General features: G+C 42.9%; 1 protein-coding gene across 4 annotated transcripts; it reads right to left on the bottom strand.

Annotated features, from left to right (window-relative positions):
• Positions 1 to 36: 36 nt before the first annotated feature.
• On the bottom strand, positions 37 to 26,127 carry SLC7A9 (solute carrier family 7 member 9). Of its 4 annotated transcripts, none has more exons than XM_032486203.1 (13): positions 25,803 to 26,127; positions 25,078 to 25,259; positions 22,922 to 23,069; positions 22,408 to 22,650; positions 21,817 to 21,942; positions 21,481 to 21,580; positions 20,684 to 20,728; positions 20,062 to 20,185; positions 19,152 to 19,255; positions 10,849 to 10,945; positions 9,709 to 9,858; positions 2,766 to 2,940; positions 37 to 978 (listed from the first exon to the last, which is right to left on the bottom strand). In XM_032486203.1, the coding sequence occupies exons 2-13, from the start codon at positions 25,162 to 25,164 to the stop codon at positions 914 to 916; spliced, it is 1,464 nt and encodes a 487-aa protein (XP_032342094.1). In that variant the 5' UTR covers positions 25,165 to 25,259; positions 25,803 to 26,127; the 3' UTR covers positions 37 to 913. The 4 variants fall into 4 exon arrangements, with proteins under 4 accessions (XP_032342094.1, XP_032342093.1, XP_006173710.1 ...); XM_032486202.1 differs by having other exon boundaries at positions 25,078 to 25,282; positions 25,803 to 26,126; XM_006173648.3 differs by having other exon boundaries at positions 25,078 to 25,188; positions 25,803 to 26,126.

Below are 26,127 nucleotides of genomic sequence, written 5' to 3'. Positions count from 1 at the left end.
GGGCAGAGGAGGGCCACACATTTAAATCTCAATTTCTTTTTTCAGACATTAAAATTTACTGCAATTTGAGGTTCTGAATAACATTTTGTAGGACATAGGACACTGACTTGTGAGATGTAAACAATTACTAATTGTCTTTTGTTCCCTACTATTAATATGTACTGATTCCATGTTTTGGGAAAACTTCTGAAATGCAGGGTAAAAGTACTTTTGTCTCTATGCTTCTAAAATTGCTCACATACTTAGTCAATTGTGGTGTGAATGTCTTTGCAGCATATCAATAAAATTCCACTGTTCGCACAGGAATGTTACTTTTCCATTTTTTTTAGACAGTATTTTCCCTGAGTGCCAAATGCAAAATAGAATTTCATACACCACACTTTCTGGTTTGACCAAAATGCCAGAGAAGGCTGTCGGGACACTTGTGACGCTGAGCCCCTCGTGGACACAGGCTGTGGATGGTCCTGGACGGTCAGCTTTGCAGTCGGGGCCTCGGCATCCAGCCTGGGGAAGACCTGCCCTGTGCATCCCCGATGAAATACAGGAGGGGTGGCGGGGGGAGGGGGGATGGCAGTAAAACATTTGTACTTTAGTATTTAAAGAATCTATTTCAATCAAAGCAAGTTTCACCAATTTTATAAAAAAATACATATATATATGTACACCTTACTGGTCACTGAGTTTAAAGAATACCCTTTATTGAAGTCGCTGTGATGTGCCCCTTGTTAAAGTCACCGCGTGGTGTGGTGGCCGTTCTAATTCAGCCCTTCCCTGGCCGCCAGGTCCCAGCCTCGCCTGCTGACTTCAGCAGACACCCACCCAGAGGACTAAGGAGAGCTAAATCATACCACAGATACTGCTTATAAAAATAAATTAACCACAGCGTGGACTTGGCCACAGGAGGCTGAGCACGCTACTCTGGAGCTTCCTCCGGGGGGACGACTTCCATCAGCATCTGGAGGTGCATGGTGAGGGGCCCTGGAGCGGAAAAGTGCAGTGAGAAGACCGCCCCCGACGGCTGGCTTTGCCGCGCTCATCCTTCCTCCTTGGCCGAGTGTCTCTGCCAACGGCCCACACTCAGGGGACCCTGCTGGGCAGAGGGAGGCAGAGCATCCCTGGGAGCCACGGTGGTTCTTGGGAGAGACGTTATTTCCCATTAAAGCATTAGGAACCTACTAATTATTTTTATTGCCACCAAACCATTTGCTCCAAAGGAAAACAATGGATGACTTGATTATATGCGTGTCTTTAACTACCACTGACCAGGGTTGGGTATTTAATCTGAAGTCACTAAACCTGTTTTGTTTAAAATGCACATTGTTCATTCTTTTAACATCCTGAATTCCAACTTCTTACCAGTTCTTGTAGGGAACAGCTTGCCTAAATATTCTAAAGAAGACGTGTTTTGGAACTTTAGGTTGTAAGTCATCCGGGCTAGAGTGTCTGTCAGTGTGATCAAATCCAAATTCATTGTCAGACGCATGGGGAAAAGTGGCAGCTTTTCTAATAGTAATACATTTTCTTTCCTTTCTACAGTCGCGTCCCTGCAAGCCCTCCCTCAGTTTAGGGCTTAAAGAGGTTGTGGGTAGGGGGGGCTAGTTCAAGAAAGGAGAAAAGTCCTTGGGAAATAAAAAAGCCATATTTTGGTTTTGGTTTCACTTTGTTAATCAGCAGGAAACAGATTCGTTCTTGTTTGTAACACCGCTGTCAGGTGAGGGGTGGTACCAGATTGCACAGGTGAGGACATGGAGGAGGGAGCTGGCTCAGTCGCGGGGCCCAGCTTCTCCACCTTGCAGTTGGGTTTCGCTCTTTGGTGCCTTGTATGCCCCTCTGAGGTGCATGTAAAAAAAAACAAAACCCCCCAAACCAAAAAATACCCGACAGAGGCTTGCCTAAAGGGATGCCTGTACTTCCCTGTTCAGACGAGCCGAAGGAGAAAGGATGAGGCAGATTTTTTAATCACATTTACTCAGTATTAAGTGGCTGTTGGACAGCCCAGTTCCTGCCTCCGGGGAACTCAAAGTTAAGGTAGGGAGACCAGGCAAGGCCGTGGGTCATTGTGGGCCTGGGGAGGGGCGCGGGAGCCTGGCAGGCCTTGAGAGCAAGCGCCCTGTAGTCGGCTGTGCCGTGGGGGGGGGGGGGACACGCTGTGACTATGACACACACTTGGGGACTTCTGAGCCTCTGCTGTACTTTGCCATCCCTGCTTGCTTTTTCAGAATGGAAAGTGGCTAACGTAACTAAACTTTTACACTTTTGTCCTAAAACAGTTGAGGGACCAGCACTGCTGAGCAAAAGGCAAGAGCTGCAGCCTTGTTGGAAGGCTCAGGCCCTTGTGCCAGCTCTGTGTTTGGGTGTCTCTGGGATGCTGCTGGGCCCCTCAGACGACGCCTGTGCATCAGGCAAAGGCAGGCGGTGCTCTGGAGATGGGATGGACACTGACACGAATGTGTATTATCACTACTGAACTGTACACTTAAAGATGGTTACGATGGTTATGTGTAAATTACATTTAAAGAAAGTAGAAAAATGGTGCTTTCTCTTCCTATTTGTTACTGGGATTGACGGGAACAAAAAAAGAGGCCACAGTGGACCCAGAGGTATCACACTGAGGGGAATGGGTCACAGGTCCTCCCAAAGAGGAAGTGAAATTTGTTAGCTGCGTGAGCTCCTGTGATAAGCCGGCCCTGGAGGGGTCAGGACAGGTGAGGCTGCGGGGGGCTGGGCCTGACTTGCTGCAAAGCCATCCCTCCGCCCATACTTACTTGAGATCTTCTGAGCCCATCGAAACTTATAGTGGACGAAAAGGAAGTAAAACAGAAGGCCACTGAGTATGAATAACACACAGTAGAGATACTCCCATGCAGGCTGGGTGATGATTGGAGCCAAAACCAAAAACACAGATAAGAGAGTCACCAAGATGGGGATGAAAATGGGCACCTGCAGGCAAAAACAACATGGTGTCATGATTTGGCCACATGCATTTGTTGTCTTTTTGTAAATTTTCATTCAGAACAAAACACCGATACAGAAAGAAGAATATAATGAACGCCGTGTGCCCCCTCCTCCAGTCTCAGTCATTTGTAAGTAAAATTACCACTTAGTTCATCTATTTTTTTCTTTTCTCTAGAATATTTTTTTTAAATGCCATCCTGTCATTTTATGTGTAAAAGTCAGTTTGCACCTCTAACAGATGAGGACTTTCTGTTTATAACATGTTTGTTCCCTCTTCTCTTTATCTTGCCGTTAATTTGTTGTATGAATTGGACGGTTTACCTATACAAGGTCTTCATTCTAGCTTTGCCTGACGACTTGCTCCTCTGTCCCCCCTGCTTCCTGTCAGCTGGTGGTTAGATCGGAGGCAGGAGTACTTTGTAGCTGGAGCAGTGCACTTCCTCTTGTAACACATCATGAGGCGTGTAAGGTCTGATCGTCACCTAAACCTCTAAACTCAATCATGGTTTCAGGGGAGGAATCCAATGCCACCAGATCTGGATTCCCCCATTCCTCTAGGGAGTTGTTCCCTTTTGGTAGGAAATGGTTTTTATAATCCATAATCCACGGGATTGGAGTACTCAGTGTTCTTTTTGCAAGGACAGAGATAGTTTTTTTTTTTTAAGAAGGGAAAAACATTCCTCAATTTTATACTGATAGTTCTGACTTAAATGTGAGGTTGTGCTTCCTTCCTTTTCTTTATTTAGACTTACGTTTTTTTTCCTTATGCTTCTGAAAATCTCCATGGCTTCAACATAATTATTTTCTTTATCTTACAATGTACCTATAATGAACTTGAAAATAACCATACCGATACTGCTACTATCAGCAATAGTGTCAAGTTCAAGGTTTTTTTGCAGTTCTTTTTAAACCACAGAGTATAAGCCACTAGGGAGATCCATCCAAATCCCCACACTTTAATATCAGTTGTAGTAATTATGTTCCGTGTGGTTATGTCACGTACTTGTCATAAACTAAGGTTTCTTTATCTCCACTTGTTTTCAGTTTTTAGAGATTTGATTTTTCCATTTTATATTTAATTTTTTAAAATACTGTTATTTAACTTTTTTCTTGATTTTTGCTTTCATTCTTCCCTTCTTTTTGAGAATAAACACACCTCTGTGCACAAATGTGCATAGAACTGTTCATCTCCCTCTCCCTCATACAAAAGGTAGCAAATGCATAAAAGTTTTGCATCAGTTTTGTTTCTTTCCATTAATATATTCCAGAGACAACGTCATAGTTCTATATAAAGTTACTCAGCCATTTTTTTTTTTTTTACTGCTGCATACCACTCTACTTTGTGGTTGTGCCACAATTTATCCAACTCATCTCCCATTAATTGACGTTTGGGTTGTGTTGAGCTATTACAATCAATGCTGCAATAAATAACTTTGTATATTTTATATTTTGGTCCATTTCACTTTGGGCTAGATTGCCTCAAATGGGGTGTGGCTGGGTCAAAAGATAAATGCATGTCTAGTTTTGCTGGGTGCCCCAGGTGTACCTCCATAGGGCCATCCCATTTGTAATCCTCTAGCGGTATGTGAGAAGGCTGTTTCCCCAGAGCATCACCCGGGGAGTGTGGCCAAACTGGGATTTCTGCCCATCTGATAGGCAAGAAATGATACCTAATTCGAATTTTGATATGCACTGTCTTGTTAGGAACAAAAGTGAGTTTGCTGGGGTTCATTTGTTTCATGTTGAAGTGTCAGTGCATTTTTCCTTTGAACTGTCTTTTTTTAATGTCTTTTGTCCATTTATATTTATTGTCCATTTCAAATGTTAGTAACTTCCATCTCAATTTTTAGGAACTCTTTAAATTAGGGATCTTGGTCCTTTTTTGTGATATTACTGCACATATTTTCCCCATTATATTATATTCATGTGTTTTCAACTTTTTTTTAATGCATAAATTTTTACTTGACTGGGGTTATGGTTGCCCCCTTTTTTATTACTTCTGGATTTTAAGTCATAGGAAGGGTCTTCCCCATTCTTGGATTACTAAGTAATTTATGTTCATGCATCAACACCATACTTAAATTTTAGAACCTTTAGATTTTAATATTTTTCTCATTATTTAGTTTTTTTTCTACTGGCTATTCTTATTAGTTTCTTCAGTATGAACTTTATAATCAATTCATCTAACTCCAGAAAAAAAATTAGATGGTGTTTTTTATTGCAATCGCATTAAATGTCTAAATTAAGGAATAGTGACACTTGTGATGTTGAGTCTGCCTGTCCAAAAACATGTACAGATTTCCATCTGTTCAAGTTACCTTTTCTGTCTTTGAAGAGAGTTTTACTTTTCCACTGAGAGTCTAGGGGGGAGGGTATAGCTCAAGTGGTAGAGTGCATGCTTAGCATGCGTGAGGTCCTGGCTTCAATCCCCCCAGTACCCCCACTAAAAAAAATAATAATAATAAATAAACAGACCTAGTGAGCTCCACTGAGAGGTCTAACCTCTTGTTAAGTTTATGGCTAGGGGTCTTTTTAATTTTTTGTTTTTGGGATCAGGTGTTCTCTTTCACTGTCTTTTCACTGGATTTCATTTTATAAATAGGCTATCGATTTCAGTGTGTTAATTTCACATCATTACTTCATTATAGATTTTTTTTCTTTGATCCTTTCGGGTTTTCCAGATGTACAATTCTATTTTCTTTGAAAGGAGAAGGCTTGAGAGATTTTTGAACGTCTTTTCTAACCTTCATGCTCCACATTGCTTTCTCCTGTCTAACTGCCTTGCTAATATCTTCAGGACAGTGTTAAATAGAAATAGAAGGAAGGTATTCTTGTCTTCATCTTAGTACAGATCTCTCTAGTGTTACCTTATCAATTTAATTGCTTTTTGCTGTAGGGTATGTGTGTGTGTGTGTGTGATCATGCCAAGGAAATTGTTATAAATTCCTACTTGTATCCTCACCAGTAATGTATCTTGAATTTTATCTGGTTGTCTTTGGAATCTGTGGGAGGTAATTATAGGGGTTTTCACCATAGGTCTAGTAATATGATGAATTATATCCACCATGAATTAAATTCATAATTAATGAATTTCTAATCTTTAGCCATCCTTACATACACTTCACTTAATCATTATATGCTTTTGATGTAATTGGATTCTATTTGTTAAATAATTTTATTGAAGATTTTTATATTAATATTCAAAAGTGAGATTGCTCTTTTTTCTCTTTTCCCTTTTTTTGTGCTATCTTTGTGAAGTTTGGTATCAGTGTTATAGTCCATAAAAATAACTTGAAAAAATCAGTAAAACAACCTGTAACTAACCTAAAAACAAAGAAAGTACAAACACACAAATAAGAAACAAAAATGGGAAATAATCTCCAGTACAAAGTTTTTTAAAATCATAAACTATTTTATACAACTCTATACAAATAAATGCAAACCCCTAGATGAAATGGACAGTTTTCTACAAAAATATAGTTTACTAAAACTAGCCCCAGCAGAATCAGAACTCATGGAGAAATTCTAAAAATCAGATAATCCAATTAAGGACCTTAAGTTCTTTCTTTATGTTTATTAATTCCTTCTACATTCTTTTGGTTTTCTTTGTTCTTTCTCTGGCCTTTTGAGTTGCCTGTTTACTTGTTTTGATTTTTATTGATATAAGTGTTTAATGTAGTGGAATTTCTTTAAAGCACCGATCATAGATTATGTCTTGTTTTATTGTTATTTTTAGGAATTTATGTACTTTCATTTCCTGTTTCCTTTTGGATTGAGAAGTTTAATTTTTAAAATTTCCTGTTTTATTGCATTATAGAGAATGTGATCTATATTATTTCTAATTTTTTATCAAGGTTTTCCTTTGTGGCATCAAAGATTGTCAATTTCAGGCATGTCCCATATGCACTTGAAAAAGTGTGTTTGATATTTTGGGGATTCAGAGTTTGATACGAATCTCTAAGATGTACCTTGTTACATATATTTTTCTAGATTTTCTGTCACTTTTACTAGTGATGTGCCTCGATCTGTCTTGGACTGAGAGAGGTGTTTTAAAATCTCCTATTAGTGTGCATGTCTGTTTCTCCTTGTATTTCCTATCGTTTCTGCTTCGTAAAAATGATTACTATGTGGTTTGGTGAATAGGTTTTCATAACTGTTAACTCTTTATTGTGAATTTTAGCCTTTAGCATTACTAGATGGTCTTTGTCTTGTGCTGGGGCCTGAGTGCTTGTCTGATAAGGTCACAACCCCTATTTTCTGTGTATTTTCATTTGCTTGGCATTTCTTTGCCTATCCTTTTATTTTGAATTCACAGCTTTGTAAACATGCCTGAAAAAAATATTTAATGGCTGATTTAAACCCATTTAAACTGCATAAGCCAATTTACTTATATAACTGGTAAGTCTGGTCTCTGTAGTTTTATATTTCCATATATAGGCATCTTTTACTTACTGTCAGTTTTCTGCCCTTAAAGAATGACATTCTATGGGAAGACTTTGGCCAGGGGCTACTTCCTTTATTTTAAGTGGGAAAATTTACATATCAAATGAAACTCCAGATTTCCAACCAGTGTTTTCAAATATAACGAAAAGCTAATAAGTGTATATGTTATCTCCAACCTGTACTATACCTGGAAGTAAACTGCTTAAAAAATGATTTCCTTGTGATCAATTAGTATGATTTTTAGTAAATGGTTACCTTTAATGCAATAACATGTTTCCCAATATCTGAGACACACATGCCTCACACTTGTTAGTATGCCTACACGTGATCCTGACTTGGGTTGGATTTGGAATGCCATTTGAAATCTTTCTCACACATGTATTAAAAATAGTGTTGCATTTTGGGAATTCAAATATTCATTTTTCCCCCATGTGATTATCAGCTAGAAATGAGAGTATTAAATGATTTGTAGATTCTATAAAGTTTTGGGATGTTAAAAACGAATAATCAAAAAACAGCAGTAATAAGAAAAAACCCTAATAAGCATTCTACCAAGAAAATATCACCCAGGAAAATATGCTGATTTGTCTTCCTATTGAAGTGTTTATATGCAGGTTCTTTTATGAACTGGCCTTTTGTGTGTATGTGTGTGTGCACTTACTTGTTTTGGATACGTTTTTTGGTATCTATAAATACTGGTTTTATCCTGAGAGTTACAGTAGATATAATACCCTGGGCTTCTCTTTTTCAGATTGTCCATAATAAGCAGCAATGAAATTAGCTAGGAATTCTTCTCTTTCCCCTCATCTGCCTTTAATGGATTCGTAAGACAGCTTCTCGGGCATATTTTCCTTGTCCGGCATACTCTCACCCGCCTTCTCTTCCATTTTCCTTGTATGACGTTGTCAGTCCTTAACGTTTATGCCCTGTTTTGCTACCTTTATCTCTCATCATTCAGTCTTAGTCTTTTGACTGAATATATTCACCTTGCGCTGATGACTTTCTGGTTTCTGAAGTTCATTCTCTAGTGATTCCCTAGGACGGAAGTTCTCATACAATGATACATGCCCTTGAGTTCTTTCATTGGTAACTTTATTCTTCAGGGTCAGTTTGACTGGATATAAAATATTTAACTTACATTTTTTTCCTTGAATATCTTAAGCATGTTACCCACTGCCTTGTGATGTGAAGTGCTGCTGATTGATTATATTATTTTCTTTCCATTATAAGCGAACGGGGGTGGAGGAAGACAGGAAAGAGGAGATGGATACCCAAAGCATTTTTTTTAAGCTCCACAGTTTTATCAGAATATGTTTCTCTGTTGCCCATCCTGGCTCAGATTTCTCAGTTACACTGTATGCCTTTCAGTGTGTTGGTTCAAGTTCCCCCTCCCTTTGTGGTCCCCTCTCCTACCTCAGGAAATGTCTCTTGAGTCATAACTTTTAAGGATTCTGTTACTTTCATTTTTGTCTTCAGGGACTCCAATTATACACATGTTAATCTCTTTTTCTCAGTCTCAGTTATTTCCTCTCAAATCCTTTTAATTTCTGTCTGGGAAACTGTGTGCAGGTTTAAATATCTATGCTACGATCATCATGATTTTGCCTGCTGGATGCTTGACTGAGGTGGAGCCGCCTAATGCCAGCAGTCTGCTCCAGGTCTCAGCTGAGTTCGGGGACTTGGGGATAGTCGTGCCAGAAATACTTCTAACCGAATTTATGAAACAAAATTCTAAAGCTGAAGACATTATTTTTGTCCTAATTGCTGAAGCCCTCCACTTGCCTACCTTTTTCTTACATCTGTACTTGTCATTATCATAAGAATAAATAGCATGTTTTTAAAGCAAAAAAAGCCCCTAACGTCAACGAAACAAAATACATTCTTCTTCCTCACTGGTATATGGACCCACAGCAGCCACGGAGAGAGGTGGGAAGGACCCCAAACAGACTGCAGAGGTGGACTGTTAGTGGTTATGTGCACAGGAGTGGGCCTGGGCCAGAATCAGAGGTCCCCACCAGCCCACAGAAAGTGCGTGCATGAGAGATCTCAGAATGGGACATCTCGCTTCAGTTAGAGAGACAGGTCACAGGTATTCTTGATAACCTTAATAAATTAATAATGAGATGGCTGACTGGATCAAAAACTATAATATAAAGTGAACTGAAGGGCAAACTCCACTCTAAAATGTGATATTCAAGAGAAGAATCGGGTTGGGACTAGAAAACTTGCTCCTAGAATTTAAAAGTTACCTCTACCTAATTCATTGCAAGAACTCAAAGCCACCTGTGACCCCTGGGGCGCTAGACCTACCTTGATAGGCCTTTCCAGTTCTTTCCTTGTAAACCTCATCACAATCAGTCCAAAGATCGTCAGGCCATAAAACAGCCATGCAGCAAAACTGAAGTAATTGACTAATGAGTTTATGTCCCCAGGGATGATATAAATGGTTGTTATGATGCCCTAGAAGAAAGAAGGAATTCTTAGGTCAATAGTACCTGAAAACATTGTACTTACCACTTCACAAAAGACGGAAGAAGTAGTTTTTCCTGTGGCCAAACACCTTCGTGTGAAGGAAACCTCCAATGTGTCCCATTATATTTGGGGTTGACCCAGACTTTGGCTGTGACAGGTGTTCTCTTTGAGGCGGGATGGAAAGGGCTTGGGAAATCTGTGGCTCTTTGAAGTTGCGGTTTTAAGCAGGGGAGAAACAAAATGTGTACGTCTACTGCACCAGCTTCCTAATTACGAATTTTCCTTCCAGAGAGTTTTCATCACAGGAAAGGGCCTTGCTCTATAAAACCTGGGCTGTCTCGGTCTGGTCTTGACTGCATTATCTGCATGGCTCCGGACTTGTAATTCCAAGAGCCTTGTAATTCTGGGTCTGTTTTACTGATCTTCAAAGGGAGAAGGTTGACAGAGACTAAGGGGCTTTCCTCTGGGGATGGGAGGAAGAGTCTGGCCCTGAGGACGGTCCATAGGTGCCCAAGGCACAATCAAGGGTCATGGCCCACAAAAAAACCCAATCAGAAGGTGTCAAAGGGCCTTTACTTCACAAGGATCCCACAGACTTCTGAATTAGTGGACCATAATGAGACGCTGTTGTCAGTAGCCACCTTGAAAAATGCCTTCTCCTCCTTCCCCAGAAGCTAGTGGGTTCTTGTATGGTCTGTTACCACAGATCAAGAACATACAAATGTGCATGAAGGACATGTAGAGGGTATAAGCTTGGAAGATTCAGTGAGTTTCATGGATAAATTCAGAACAAGGAGCAAAAGTTGTAAGTTATTTGAATTGTCTTGAACTTTTTAATGTACCTGTTTATATACCTGAGGACTAGGGGGACCTGGGTCATTTGAAAATCACTGGGCTTAGTGATCAGGTTTATTCCATCATCCAAACTGAGGAACCTCTGCCTTAAGGGGGTGTTTTCATGGCAGAATTCATACTTACATAAAAGATGATGGCCGGGGCTGGAGTGAGGTGCTTGACGCTAACGTAAGAGAGGACTTTAAGCATGTGGCCTTCCCGGCTTGCAACGTAAACAAGTCTGAAAAGGCAGGAATAAGGAAGTTAGTCGATGTGAGTGCAGGCTGCAGTACCATCACCCAGCAAGTGTGTCCTGAGCGTTGCTGCTGAGGCCACAGAGAAAGGGACTGAGTTGTGACCCTGCTGTCATCAGGTAGGAGTCCAGCCTCCTGAGGTGACTGAGTTTTACAGAAGTAAGTGAGATGGTTAAATGCATCTTAGAGGAATGCAGCCTGTTGCAGTGGGGTCACCTGAGGGGACTGGGGAGGCAATTTCAAAGAGGAGATACCTGATCTGTGTCCTGAAAGTTATGCAAAAAGCAAATGTAAAAACTAGTCCAGGGTCTATGGACCCCAGTGCTTACCTCACCACCTCCCCTAAGAACTTCTGATTATTCAGGAATCTGAAAGGCTATATTTAAAATATTAAAGAAAAAGGGAAGGGGAGTTAAACAGAATTCCTAAAAAACAAAAAGTTACTATAATTAAAATTTTAATTAAGAACAGATAAATTAGATACAAATGAAAAGAAAGCTAGATCTGGGTATGACACATAGAGAAATGGAAAGTGTAGAGAGGAAATTAAGAGAAGAAACAGAGGAAGACGTTCAAATACATTGAATGGCGTAAGACAAGTTCAAAGAAGAGCAGAGAGACTTCACAGAACTGAAAAACCCTGAGCCTTCAAACTGAATCCAGTTCTAGATGAATAAAAACATGCCCAGATATAAACATTATAGTGGAAAGTAAAAAACAAAACAAAACTTTAAGATACCAAATTTAAAACATTAACTGCAAAATTAGGACTAATCAGAATGAGAATTAACATTTTCAAAGTGATGGAAGGAAATTGGTTTTCAGATTAGAATTCTGCATAGCTAAACTATCATTCAAAACTACTGGCAAAATACATTTTTAGATAATAACTACAGACATTTACTGTTCTTTAGTCCTCATGGAAAACTATTAAAAAGTGTACTCCAAGAAAAAAGGACTCAGACAAAAGTTGGAATTCAGAAGGAGTTGACTGAAGAAGCAATGCTAAGGGAAGACCAATAAAACATGTTGGTATGTATATAAGTATTGGATTTTTAAATTTCTGTCATGACAGACTTTTTTTTTTTTTAGGAGAATTGGTTTGGTTTGCAAACAAGAAGTAGCTGATATACAAGATGATATGAAGGGGAGAGTCCTCAAGAGATGGAAGAGAACTGAGACAGTTATAGACTGTATTAGGTATTCATGTTAAAATTTAAAGGTAACTGCTAAAAGAATAGAAATATAACTTCCACCCACATCAGCAGAAGAAAAACAGGGATAAAGGCAATTTGATGGTTAATAAATCAGGGTAAGATTTTAAGCCAACATAACACAAAGGAATATGTTAGAAATTAATCTAGCTATAGCAGTAATCACATCAGTTGTGATCAGATTCCACTTGCCCAGCTAGAGACTTTCAGGTCTGGTTTATTGGAAGAGACACAAGCCAAAGCCCATGACACTGAGAAGTAGATGATAAAAGGGAAGGGACATGTAACCAAGAGCAGCAGTCTAAAAGACGGCAATATCAATATCAGAATACAATTTACAGCAAAAAGAAGGAGAGTTCCTACTGAAAAAGGGGACAGTCTACAAGAAGATATACATAACAGGAGCCCTTGTGATTATACAGTAGAGGTGGAAAATCAACCTTTATCAAAGCTAATAGGAAGGTTAAAAGACAAACGTAGTACAAACATTTGTATCAGCACAGAATAAATCAAAGAGGAAATTTTAAAAATACCTGGAGACAAATGAAACTGAAAACACAATGATCCAAAATCTATGGGATGCAGCAAAAGCAGTTCTAAGAAGTTCATAGTGATACAAGCTTACCTCAGGAAACAAGAAAAATCTCAAAACAACTGAAACTTACACCTAAAGGAACTAGAAAAAAAAACAAAACCCAAAATTAGTAAGAAGGAAAGAACTGAAAGATCAGAGCAAAATTAAGTGAAACAGAGACTAAAAAAAGAAAAAAGAAATAGAAAAGACAATGAAACTGAGAGCTGATTCTTTGAAAAGATAAAATCAATAAACCTTTAGCCAGACTCATCAAGAAAAAGGGAGGACCCAAATCAATACCATCAGAATTGAAAAAAGAAAAGTTACAACCAACACCACAGAAATACAAAGGATTATAAAAGATTATTATGAATAATTTTATGCCATTAAAATGGACAATCTAGTAGAAATATACACTCTGCCAAGACGGAACCAGGAAGAAATAGAAAATACGAACAGACTAATTACCAATAATGAAATTGAATCAGTAATTTTAAAAACTCCCAACAAACAAAAGTCCAGGACCAGATGGCTTCACAGGTGAATTCTACCAAACATTTAGAGAAGAATTAACACTTATCCTTAAACTGTTCCATAAAATTGCAGAGGAATGCTTCTGAACTCATTCTGTGAAGCCAGCATTACCCTGATACCAAAACCAGACAAAGGTAGCATCCACACAAAAAATTACAGGTCAATTTCATTAATGAACATAAATACAAAAATTCTCAACAAAATATTAGCAAACTGAATCCAACAACACATTCCATGATCAAGAGGAATTCATCTCAGGGATGCAGGGATGGTTCAATATCCACAAATCAGTATAATTCATCACATTAACAAATTGAAGAATCAAAGCTATACGATCATCTCAGTAGATGCAGAAAAATCTTCTGACAAAATGCAATATTCATTTATGATTAAAAAAAAATCTACAGAAAATGGGTATCAACATAATAAAGGCCATATATGACAAACCCACAGCTAACATCATACTCAGCGGTGAAAAGCTGAAAACATTTTCTCTAAGATCAAGAACAAGACAAGGATGCCCACTCTCACCACTTTAATTCAACATAGTATTGGAAGTCTTAGCCACAGACATCAGACAAGAAAAAGAAATGAGGAATCCAAATTGGAAAAGAAGAAGTAAAACTGTCACTTTTTGCAGATGTGATATACACGGAAAATCCTAAATACCCTACAACAAAACTACTAAAGCTCATCAATGAATTCAGTAAAGTTGCAGGATACAAAATTAATACACAAAAATTTGTTGCATTTCTATACACCAACAATGAGCTGTCAGAAAGAGAAATTAAGGAAACAATAGCACTTATAATTGCATCAAAAAGAATAAGATTCCTAGGAATAAAATTACCTAAGGAGATAAAAGACCTGTACTTAGAAAACTGTAAGACACTGATGAAATAAATTGAAGATGCCACAAATAGATGGAAAGATACACCATGTTCATGGATTGGAAGAACTAACATTGTTAGAATGACCATACTACTCAAGGCAATCTACAGATTCAGTGCAATTCCTATCAAAATACCAATAGCATTTTTCATAGGATTAGAACAAATAATTTTAAAATTTGTATGGAAACACAAAAGACCCTGAATACCAAAACAATCTTGAGAAAGAAGAACAAAGCTGGAGATACCTATGCTCCCTGACTTCAGACTATACTAAAGCTACAGTAATCAAAGCAGCATGGCACTGGCACAGAAACAGACACATAGATCAATGGAACAGAAAAGAGAGCCCAGAAATAAACTCACATACTTATGGTCAATTAATCTACAACAAAGGAGGTGAGAATATAAAACAGAGAAAAGACAGTCTCTTCAATAAGTGGTGATGGGAAGACTGTAAAAGAATGAAATTAGAACATTTTCTCACATCATATATAAAAATAAACTCACAGTAGATTAAAGTCCTAAATGTATGACCAGAGACTATAAAAATCCTAGAAGAAGACATAGGCAGAACACTCTTTGACATAAAATTGTAGCAATATGCTTTTGGATTTGTTTCCTAAGGCAAAAGAAACAAAAGCAAAAATAAACAAATGGGACCTAATTAAACTTGCAAGCTTTTGCACAGCAAAGGAAACCACTGACAAAACAAAAAGACAACCCACTGAATGGGAGAAAATATTTGCAAATGGTATGACCAATAAGGGGTTAATATCCAAAATATATAAACAGCTCATACAATTCAACATCAGCCTGATTAAAAAATGGGTGGCATTTTTTTTCTAAAGAAGATGTACAGATGGCCAACAGGCACATGGAAAGATGCTCAACATTGCTAAGCATCAGAGAAATGCAAATCAAAATTACAGTGAGATATCACCTCATAGCTGTCAGAATGGCTAGCATCAAAAAGACCACAAATAACAAATGTTGGCAAGGATGTGGAGAAAAGGGAACCCTTATACACTGTTAGTGGGAATGTAAATTGGTGCAGCCACTGTGGAAAACAGTATGGCAGTTCCTCAAAAAACTAAAAATAGAACTCCATACGATTCAGCAATTCCACTCCTGGGTATATATCTGAAAAAAAAATAGTAATTCAAAAAGATACATGCATCCCAATGTTCATAGCAGAATTATATACAATAGCCAAGATATAGAAGCAATCTAAGTGTCCATCAACAGATGAATAGTAAAGAAGGTGTGGTATAGATATACAAAGGAATACTACTCAGCCATAAAAAAGAATAAAAGTTTGCTATTTGAAACAATGTGGATATACCTGGAAGGTACTATGCTTAGTGAAATAAATCATACAGAGAAAGACAAATACTGTACATTTTTACTTATATGACAAATCTAAGAAACAAACTAGTGAATATAACAAAAAAGAAACAGACTCACAAATTAAGAGAACAAACTGCTGGTTATCAGTGGGGAGAAGGAAGGGGGAAAGGGTAAGGAAGGGCTAGGGGGTTAAGAGGTACAAACTATTATGTATAATATAAACTTCAAGGATATATTGTACAACATAGAGGATATACCCAATATTTTATTATAACTATAAGTGGACTGTAATCTTTAAAAATTATGAATCACAACATTGTATACCTCAAACTTATATAATATTGTAAATCAACTATACCTAAATAAATTTTTTAAAAAATGGAGCTCTTGAAATACAGAAGGCAAAACTTGACAAATCCACTGTAAGCATAAAATTTGAACTGTCAAGGTAGAAGCTTAAAGATAACATAAAAATCTATAAGAAGTTAATAGAATACATGTTATTTTCAAGACCATGGGAAACATTTATACAAATGGCAGTAAGTCACGAGGGAAGTCTTAAAACTTCTGAAGTAATATGGTAAAGGTCACATGCTCTGAGGACAATACAGTGACATTAGGAGCCATGAATACAAAGGCCAAAAGGCCAGTTTTTTAAAACTACATATTTGAACTTTGAAAAGACATAAGCCTGGTATTAAGTCAATTCCCAGAACAAGTCAGTGCAACTGGGAGGAAAGGAGTTGCTACACGGAGGGGATACTTAGACCCAAGATGATGCTGTGAATTCACTGTTTCAGCTCCATCAGTCTAACCAATATATAAATTCCAGGCACTCAAAATGCAAGCAGGACTTCTGGAACTTGACAAAATTACTGTAAGTGAGTCCTACCAGGTTTTACATTGCTCAAACTGTGAAACATGTCGTAAGTATGGTAATAGCACAGGAAAGGACCTATCAGTGAAACCAAGTGGACCAATCAGATTGGAATGATAATGATGGCATTTCAGACCAGTAGGGGAAAGGGTGGACTATTCTATAAATAATATTAGGACAACAGGTGAAGGTTTGGGAGGAAAAAAGTGAGATTTATGCCTCACATCAAGATGATTTCCAGATTGATCAAAGAGCTAAAGTAAAATGCTAGAAGAAAACATAGGTGGGTATTATTGAAAGTAGAGAGGAAAGTTTGTCTATGTGAGACAGAAAACTCAGAAACCAGTAAGTAAAAATCTTAGATTTGACCTCATCAAAATGATATCCAACATAATTCAATATAGTTCAAGCCACTGGCCAACCCCCAAGCTGAACAGGTATATTATACAAAATTAACTCAAAAATGGATCATATAAGTAAATGTAAGAGCTAAACCTAATTAACTTCTAGGATAAAACAGAAGAGAACATCTTTGTAACCTTGCATTGGGCAAAGGTTCTTAGATATGGCAATGAAAGCATGACACATGAAAAATAAAACTGAGAAACAGGACTTTGTCAAAGTTAAAAACACTGGAGTTCAAAACACCATTAAGAAAATGAGAAGATGAGCCATAGATTAGGAGATATTATGTGCAAATCAGATACCTGATAAAGGACTTGCATCCAGAATATATGATGAATGTGTACAACTCAGTAATAGGATAACAAGAAGCCCACTTTTTAAAATGAACAACAGACTTGAATAGCTGTTTTACCAGAATATATGTGAATGGCTAATAAGCACACGAAAAGATACTCAGTATCATCAGTCATTAGGGACATGTGAATTAAAACCACAATGACATACCCAGTAGAATGACTTTATGAGGCTGACGCACTGCCTGCTGCGGTAAGAAGGCACTAAAGTAGAATGACTTTAATCAAAAAGATAATACCAAGTGTCGGTGAGGAATTGGAGAAACTGGAACTCTCATGCATCGCTTATAGAAATTAAAATGGAGTAACCACTTAGAAAGCAGGTAAGCTGTTCTCTAAAAGTTAGTAACAAGGTTACTATATGACCCAGCAATTCTATTCTTTGGAATCTACCTGAGAGAAATGAAGACATATGTCCACACAAAGACATACACAGGAATGCTCACAGCAGCATTATTCACAGTAGCCCAAACTAGAAACAATCCAAATGGCCATTGGCTGGTCAATGAGAAAATGAAGCGTCCATCTACAAAATGGAATGCTATCCAGCAATTAAAATGAATGAACTGATACCCCCTATGACATCGATGAACCTCAAAAATAATACACTAAGTGAAAGAAGCCAGAGGTAAATGACATATTACATCATTCCATTTAGATGAAATGTCTAGAAAAAGCAAAGCCATAGACACAGAAGCAGATCAGTGGTTGCCTAGAGCTGGAGGTGGGAGGAGAGATTAATAAAAGCAGGTGTGAGGGAAATTTTTGGAGTGATGGAAATGTTCTAGAATTGGATTGTGGTGTTTGCACAGCTTTATAAATTTACGAAAATCACTAAATTGCAGAATTACAAAGTGAGTTTTATGGTATTTATATCTCAATAGGGTTGTTTAAATTGTGTTTCTATATACCTGCAACAAACTATCAGAAACTGAAAAGTTTTTACATTTTTTGAACATACCATTTATAATAGCATGAAAAAGTATGAAATATTTCAGGGTATATCTGACAAACTATGTGCAAGAACTGTATACTGAAAATTGCTACTAAAAAAAGCACTTTAAAAAAATTAAAGAAAATCTAAATAAACAGGGAGATAGACCACACCCATAGATTGGAAGAATTGATACTTTCAAGATGCTGGTCCTCTCCGAGTTGATCTATAGATTCAATGCGCTTCTGATCAAAATCCCAGAAGGCTTTTTTTTTTGTAGCAATTGACAAGCTGATTCTAAAATTCAGATAGAAATGCAAAGAACCTAGAATAGCCGAAACACTTTTAAAGAAGTGAGAGGACTAGCACTAAGGGATGATTTTGTCGTATATATTTCATTTTTCAAGTGTAAACATTTGGCACTTTCACTCTCAGAACTCTATCTACTCAGAACACTGGACAGGTGGGCAAAGACCAGTTCACAAGTGTCTGCTGCCGCAGTGCTTATGAAAACCACCCGCACTCAGCCCATGAGTGGAGGTGATGTGAAATTATGCTACATCATGAAGTGGAATCCAACACAGTTGCTGCCTCCAGACCGGTAGGGGCCAGAGGCTTGGCCGGGGCTGGCAAACTGTGCCTGTCTATGTAAGTAAAGTTCCAGTGGAACATGACCATGGCTGGTTTCCTTTCATGCTGCAAAGACAGAGCTGTGTGGTTGTGACAGACTTACATGGCCTGCAAGCCTCAAATCTGTCCTATCTGCCCTTTAAGGAGAGTTTGCCAATGCCTGATCTAGACTGTGTGTGTATCAACATGAGAAGATGTTCAAGGAAGCTCATTAGGTGAAGATTCCCATAGGCAAACCTCTCTCTCCCTCCCAGCACCCCCGCCCCCACCCCCGGTCCCCCGTCGGTCACTGAGCCCCGCCTTGCCCCGGGACCCCACCAGGCCCAGCGCCCGTGCCAGTCCGTGCAGGCTTTCTGGTCCCTGTGGGTGCTGAGAACTTAGTCTGGCGAAGCCCCGAGGACCTCGTAGCTGTGGGTGGGTGCCGGGCCCTACCTGCCCGAAGTAAAGCAGGTCCCATTAGCAGCTCCGATGGTCGAAATTGCCACGAAGAGTGGAACGACCCAGGAAGCGGGGTACAGGACGCGGTCACCAAACGTCTGTGAGAGAAGCCGGTGAGTCCTGAGACTGAGCGCGCCCCAGGATCCATGGACCCTGCAAGCAGCTACGCCCCTGACCCCCCGATGGCCCGGGACCCAGGGATGGGCTCCAAGACGCTGCCTCCAGAGCGAGAGGAAAGGTGGAGAGCCAGCTGGGGATATGATGGCCTCGCTCCTATGCCAATACTGACGGTGATGGAAACCTCTTCTCCACCGCCCCCTGTCGTACCTCACTGGGGTGCTACATCCCCTGACACCCCTGCCTCTCCCTCACCTGGAATGACCTGGTCTCCCTCCCACCTGAGCCGCCTGTTCTCCCTTCAGTGACCTCATCACCAAGACTGCATCTCTCCACGCTCCCCATCTTAGTCAACTGCCTGTTTCTAGTTTCATTTCCAGGCCTCCTGTAGCGCGTGGACCGCACCCACCTTTCCCACTGTCCCTCACACCCATCCTTCTGTCCTCGCTTCCCTCCTCACCTGGCTTAAATTCCACAACCTGTTATTATAACTCCGTCCTTCAGCGACTCCCTTGCGCTTTCTCTCGCTCATACTTGTCCGTCAAAGCCCCAAGCCTGCTAAGTCCAGCCCTCCTGTAAGTGCATTCCACCCCTGCCTGGGGCCGGGCAGGCTGGGAAAGCAGCACCTGCCACCTATTGGTGGCCTGGATCTCCGTGCTGGTCTCTGGTGTTGCTCTAACCTGTTCACACTCCCCATTTCCTAGACGATTATCTCCCTCCCCCGCTTCCATGAGGTTCCTTCATGGTGAGCGTGGATCCCTGGCCTGTCCCCGACCCTGGGACTCACCACGGCCACAGCCTGGGACTGCAGGAGCTCGGTGGCTGTCATCACAGTGAAGTAGGAGACGTTCATGAGGATGTAGCACCCTGTCACCAGCAGGATCCCAATGATGATGGCCAGGGGCAGGTTTCTGGGAGGGGCGGGGACCCAGGTGCTCAGAGGCAGACCAGAGCATCCCATGAGAGACTCACAAGTTGGTCTTCGTCTAGATCTTTCTCCCACCTGCCCCGGCCAGCCCTCCCCCTGCCCCCTGTGGTGGGCTCACAGCTGGGTCACAGCTGCCCTCCCTGAGGCCCACCCAGAAGCAGGGAATTTGTGGAACAGCAGAGCCACCTGCGGGGACATGTGACATTTTCAAATGAGAAAGAACTCTCCCTTTTTAGACTCCAGAGCAGTAAAAGTGACTTGTCTATAAAGCAAGATAATCTAAAGTTAGAGTTCTTCCTTCCTCTCAGCAACCATCCCACTATCAAAAACCGAGCTCCCGTGAGTGCAAATGAGCTTGTAAGAACCCATCCGTGTGGAAGGCGGGGGTGGAGTGCCGGGAGGACGCAGTTCCACTTTTTGCTTGGGAGAGAGAAATACGCTCGCCTGTCCACTGCCTTCTGGCTGGACTCAACTTTCCTACCTGAAAGGGTTTTTAAGTTCTTCTGTTATATAGTTGAGTTGATTCCTAGAGAAAGAAAAGTAACATGAGTAACATAACTTGGAATTTCTTTGCGAAGATTATGAAAGACAAAATAATAAAGGTTGGCCTCATTACGCTTCATAGAGAAAATTCCCCTGTAGGAATTCCAGGGTAATTTCTTTTGGAGGAAGCCCTGGGGATGGTGAGATGACTAAGCTGCACATCGTCAGCTGGTAAGTCTTTGCCCTCCGGGGGAATCATGTGAATTTTCAACAATTACTGGGAGTAATTTGAGTGCTTTGAAAAAAAGCGGAAGATTCTTTGTCTGAAAAGAGAATGAACCTGCAAATGCCTTGCATGAGGGAAAGACTAGCGTCCTGGATGGCCACTAGACGTAAGTAGAATTTCATCGACCACACTAGTATTTGCAAGGTTGAAATAGAAGTGCCACTGAATATTCTTGCCTTGTCCAGTGCCTGGCAGCCCTCACTGCCTCCAGTCCGGCTGAGCCTGTCTGTGTCTGGTGATGCTTCCGGCACAGGGCCCCACCACTGCGGGCCCACAGACCCCTGTGCCCAGGGCTGGTGCCACATGCGTGACTGGGAAAGGGGCAGGTACCCCGGTGTCTCTGGGGTCCGAGGCGAGCAGAAGGGTGAGGGGTGGGGTGCTTGACAAAAGGGAGATATTAGGGTCCCGCAAAAACCCCAAAAGGAGATGGCATTGCTTTTCACACGTTTTCAGTAAGATAGCTTCAAGAAACCCACAACCAGGCATGTGCCGTCTTAAGAGTGCCTTACCATCCATCATACGCCCAGAGTCCATTATAAAATGCCAGACTGATGGCTCCCACAGACAGTTTTGGGCCCTCAAAAGAATTTTCAAAATTCCTTGTATTTCCTGTAATTAAGCCAGACAGTGAATAGTGGGTGTCAGCCGACCAGACTGGGACTTGGCATCATCTCCAGGTAAAAGAAGGGGGTGGCTTATGATCTCAGGTTATTAAACAGACTCTGAAAAGTTGGGAAACTGAGGTTGCTTCTGTTGAATTCCTGCCTTACAGGTATACTTAGGAGCAAGACCTCCAGATGGTCTGTGCTGTGTGGAGCCCACCCAGCCCTCCAGCCAAAGGTCACCTTGGGCCAGGAGGACAAGTCCACTGATGATGATGATGGCCACGATCACCAGCTTAGCTGCTGTGAACACGTTCTGGACGTAGCTCCCCAGCCGCACGCTCAGCGCGTTCACTATGGTGATGAGCACTGGGAGGAAGAGGCAGAAGTGGGCAATGTTCTGGGTCTGTGGGCTTAGCATCTTCCTCCTTTCTAAAGGCCCAGGAAGGAGTCTCCTTTCCACTCCCAGGCTCCCCTGCGTCCTCCTCCATTCACCACCACACCCATCAAATGCACCTTGGAAATCCAGCCGGGGCTGCCTCCCTCCAAGAACAGTGGAGAAACAGCCAGGCCCCAGCCAAGTGCTGCCTTGTGGGACAGCCTGCAGTCACTGCCACCCTCCACCCCTGACAGCTCTGATGGCCCTGCAGCACAGGGGTGGGATAGCAAAGGGCACCAGGCTTTGGGCCAAGACCAGTCCCGGCCCTGCTCCTCACCAGCACCTCCAGGCCCACTCGGCCTCTTTCTGCATATGCAGGAGCTCAAGCCAGTCTCCCCACATCATCTGTGCCAGGACTTTTCTGACCCTGCCCAGGGTTTCACACGGGTACTCACAGATGGCAGCAGCAGCCAGGCATTTAACGACAATTTGAGGAGGGTTGCAGCCTGAGTAGAAGGGTGCAGAAACGTACTCAGAGAAGCTCAGACAGATGATGGCAAAGGACGAGGGCTTTGTGACGAACAGGCTGGTCCAGGAAAAGAGATAGGCAGGAATGGGGCCAAAGGCCTCCATCAGGTAAGGGTACTCGCCCCCCGACTTGGTGATCATTGTGCCAAGCTCCGCGAAGCACAGAGCCCCTGGAACACAGAGAGGAGCAGGGACCCCGGGCCCCTCGTGAGGCTTCGCCCTGACTGAGGGAACCCCGCTCCCCACGTGGGAACTGTGCTCCCGGGGCCCACCACCATGTCTCTCGTCCTGAGCTGTGACCATTGGACGTTTCTGCGAAGCCCAGTTTATGGCTATTTGCTCACAAGCGTTGAAGGGGATCCCAGCAGCAGCAGAGAGAGGTCTGATAGCCTGTCCCACGCTCAACAGGGGGTGTTCGCCAGGGAGGGGGGCCTTCGTTACCCAGTGTCGCAAGAATCCCACAAGCCGCCCATACGATGAGACTGGGCCCCACAGCCTCCGTGTTGCTGAGCACAGATTTGGGGGAAATGAAGATCCCGGAGCCGATGATGGTGCCCACGATGATGCAGATGCCACTGAACAGGCCCAGCTTGGATGTGGAGAAGGGGAGAGGAGAGTTAGTGCTGCCGCCCGGATGGGGCTCAGACGCCCAGACGCAGCCCTCTTTCTCCCACCCTCCCTCCTGCCCTCGATGTGGCCGGGCCGGCCCCAAGTGGAGGAAAGCCCCAGGGCGACGCTCTTGGGGCTTTACTTGTATGGATTAAGTCGATTAATCCTCATGAGGCCGGTCTGCCATTACCATACCCATTTTACAGGGGGAAACAGAGGAACAGAAAGGTTACATTACTCCCCAGGATTCACAGCCAGTGCGGGGTACACCTGGCTCAGGTTCCATGCGCCAACCCTTACGGCCCTCGACAAAGGGGACCAGATGGTAAAGGCGTCAATCACCAACGAGAAGGGCCCCCGGGACAAGACTCTTAGTTGGGCAGGGCCGAATGGGGCTTCTCCTCCAAAACTAAGAGTGAAGTCAGGGCTTTGGGGGCCTGGCCTGAGGCATCATAGGGGAGCGGGGCTGTAGGCGGTGAGCAACGAGGCCTCAGGGACAGAAACCCTCGGGGGCTGTGAACTTTCTCGGATGTCATTTTGCAGAGTATGAACATGCTACCAACAAGACATACACGTATGACCCATTCCTATGCAGATCCAGAGCGGGCAAAGCTAACCGCAGAGACAGCACTCAGGGCGGGGGGCCCACCTGCAAAGGGGCAAGAGGGAACTTTCTGGGGTGATCCATTTGTCAAGCTCATCAGTCTGAACACTGAAGATCTCACTTCACTGCTTGTAAATTATACATGAATCAAGAAATAACACTGTTAAGGAAGGAAATGTCTGATGCAGGCCCCTACTTACAACATTAGCCCTGGGAAGCCTGATTTCTGGAGCCCGAGGTGAAACGTGTATGTGCTTGTCTGTCTGGCTAGAGGCTGCACCCGGGGTTAGAGCCCAGAGGATGTGGAAGACCCCAGCTGTAACTTGCCACCAAGGGACACACACAGTCAGAGGAGGGGTCCTAGGGAGCAGTGTCGACTTCCATTCCTCTGGGCCATCTCCGCTTCCCTCCTCTATCGGCCAGGTTGGCTCACCAACGCCTCAGGCTCTCCAGAATCCTTCCTTGCTGAGGTCTGCATTCGGCCTGAAGCTGCCCAGCTGAGTTTAGGGCATGCTGGGGGTTAGCTCAGCTGGGCTGTTTTCATGGCCAAAAGGAGGGTATTGCTGCCCATCAGCCGACTCCTAGGGACCCAGGATCCCAGGCCAACACACAGTCAAGCCATGTCGTTCCCCTGGTTAAGCCCCTAGTCCCTCCCCCATCTCCTCCGTTGCCAGGCATGGGAGCTCCCGGAGGCTCTGCCCAGAGCCCAGCCCACAGGTCCTGCCCTCGACACCATCTGACCTTGCTCTGGGGCCCTCGCTCCTCATCCTGTGAGCCTGAAGCTTGTCCTTCCACTCCCATCGCCTGCTGCTCCCATCCCCCTGGGACTATCACTGCACAGCGTGGAACTCAGAGCTCCATCCCACCTGCACTGCCCTGCTCCCCCCACGCCCCCCTCCTTGCAGGCCCAGCTCCATCTGCCACACACTCAGGCCCCTCCAGGCCGCAGGCACCTCCAAATCCCACCCTTCCTATAGCCCAGCCCAGAGGGATCACCTATGTCACACCCATGTCAGAGTCGCCACCCCAGCTAGACTCACTAAGAAGGAATGGCAGTTTCTCTTGGGGGAAGGTATTCAACCATGAGGAACAGATATTTGGTGAAGGTGCCATAGAGGGGACTCAGACATCAGAAGTCCCCTCTGACCATCCGAGAACAGGCTATTGGTCTGGGCAAACGCCAGCCCCTTGAGTGCTTACCCAGCACACAGAAGCACACATGTATTAACTTCATGAGAACATGCTGAGTTCATGGGCAAGAGGGAAAGAGGTAGGTGCAAAGAATTGTTCCATCAGGGATAGGGATGGGAGAATAGTTCAAGCCCCCAACACCGCCCCGCCACCGCTGGACCTGGGAAGGGCCCGGCCCCGGGGACCGCCTTACCTCCTTTTGGAGGTTTGTGGTCTTGGGTTCGTTGCTCTGGATCGACTTCTCCTCCTCTCTCCTCTTTCTCAGGTTGGCCTCCTCCATTTCCCCTCCTGCCAGTCCTGGAGGCTGCAAGGAGGGCACGGGCGTCCACTCGGCAAGTGCTCCAGCAGAGGCACCTGTGGTTCAGCGGGCGCTGCCTTTGCGGACAGATGATTAGCTACTGTTTGGGGAACGTGCAGCTGTCAATTGCACTTTTGCTCAGTCTCAGCAAAATTTTGACAGCCGTTCAGGCCCTGGGCAGCTGGGCTTCTGAGCTCTTTTCCGACCTGCCCCGTGAGACCCTGGGCTCCCCCACCCCGCCCTCCCACATCCGCCCTCTGTCTCCTAAGCCTCAGCAATGACACACCTGAAAGTCATTCTACCTCTACTTTTTTTTTTTTTCCAAAAGTAAAAAGAACTACATTAAAACATACTGGGATATACTTAGTGGAATCAAGCCCGAGGCAGGAAGGTTTTTCTCAGAATTACTTCCCAGGCTGAAGTCACCTCGCACACAGTGGATTCATGATATAGATATTCTTTTCGTTGAGTGATGCAAAGAATGAACAGCATTGCTGAGGAAAACCAGTTCAAGGATGAACTAGGTAGCGGTCTTTTCCTGTGCCCTTCCTCCAAATCAAGTCCCGCTAGGGTCCCTGGCCAGGAGAGTGTCCAGCCTTCCCGTCACCCAGAGGCCTTACCTCCTCTTTGACCTCGCAGAGCGCAGGGAGCTGCCCGGTGTGGCTGACCACCTGCCTCTGCACAGTCACGCCCTAGGAATGGCCATGTCTCATGCCCAGGAGAGAAGGAAGCCAGAAGGTACAGAGGTCAACGAAGGTAATTATTAAACACCTTTCTTTTAAAGCAATGAAGCTTGGATACACCACACAAAAAGGGGAGGGTCGGGCAAGCCAGTTTCTCTCCCAAATATTTTTGTTTTGTTCATTAGTGTTCAGATCAGTTTGTCTTTAAATTAACCAGATTCCTCCCACAATCAGCTGTCTCCTGGAAGGAGAAATCTCTCTC

This window comes from Camelus ferus, chromosome 9, assembly GCF_009834535.1.
Source record: "Camelus ferus isolate YT-003-E chromosome 9, BCGSAC_Cfer_1.0, whole genome shotgun sequence".
Lineage (NCBI taxonomy): Eukaryota > Metazoa > Chordata > Mammalia > Artiodactyla > Camelidae > Camelus > Camelus ferus.
This window is presented reverse-complemented; position numbering and strand designations above follow the sequence as displayed.

Coding starts and splice junctions, on each gene's coding strand:
- SLC7A9 (XM_032486203.1), bottom strand. CDS start 25,164: ATGGAGGAGGCCAACCTGAGAAAGAGGAGAGAGGAGGAGAAGTCGATC. Junction 20,186..20,683: donor GAACTTAAAAACCCTTTCAG/GTAGGAAAGTTG, acceptor CGCCCCTCCCAG/AAACCTGCCCCTGGCCATCA. Junction 979..2,765: donor ATGGGCTCAGAAGATCTCAA/GTAAGTATGGGC, acceptor TTTCCGCTCCAG/GGCCCCTCACCATGCACCTC.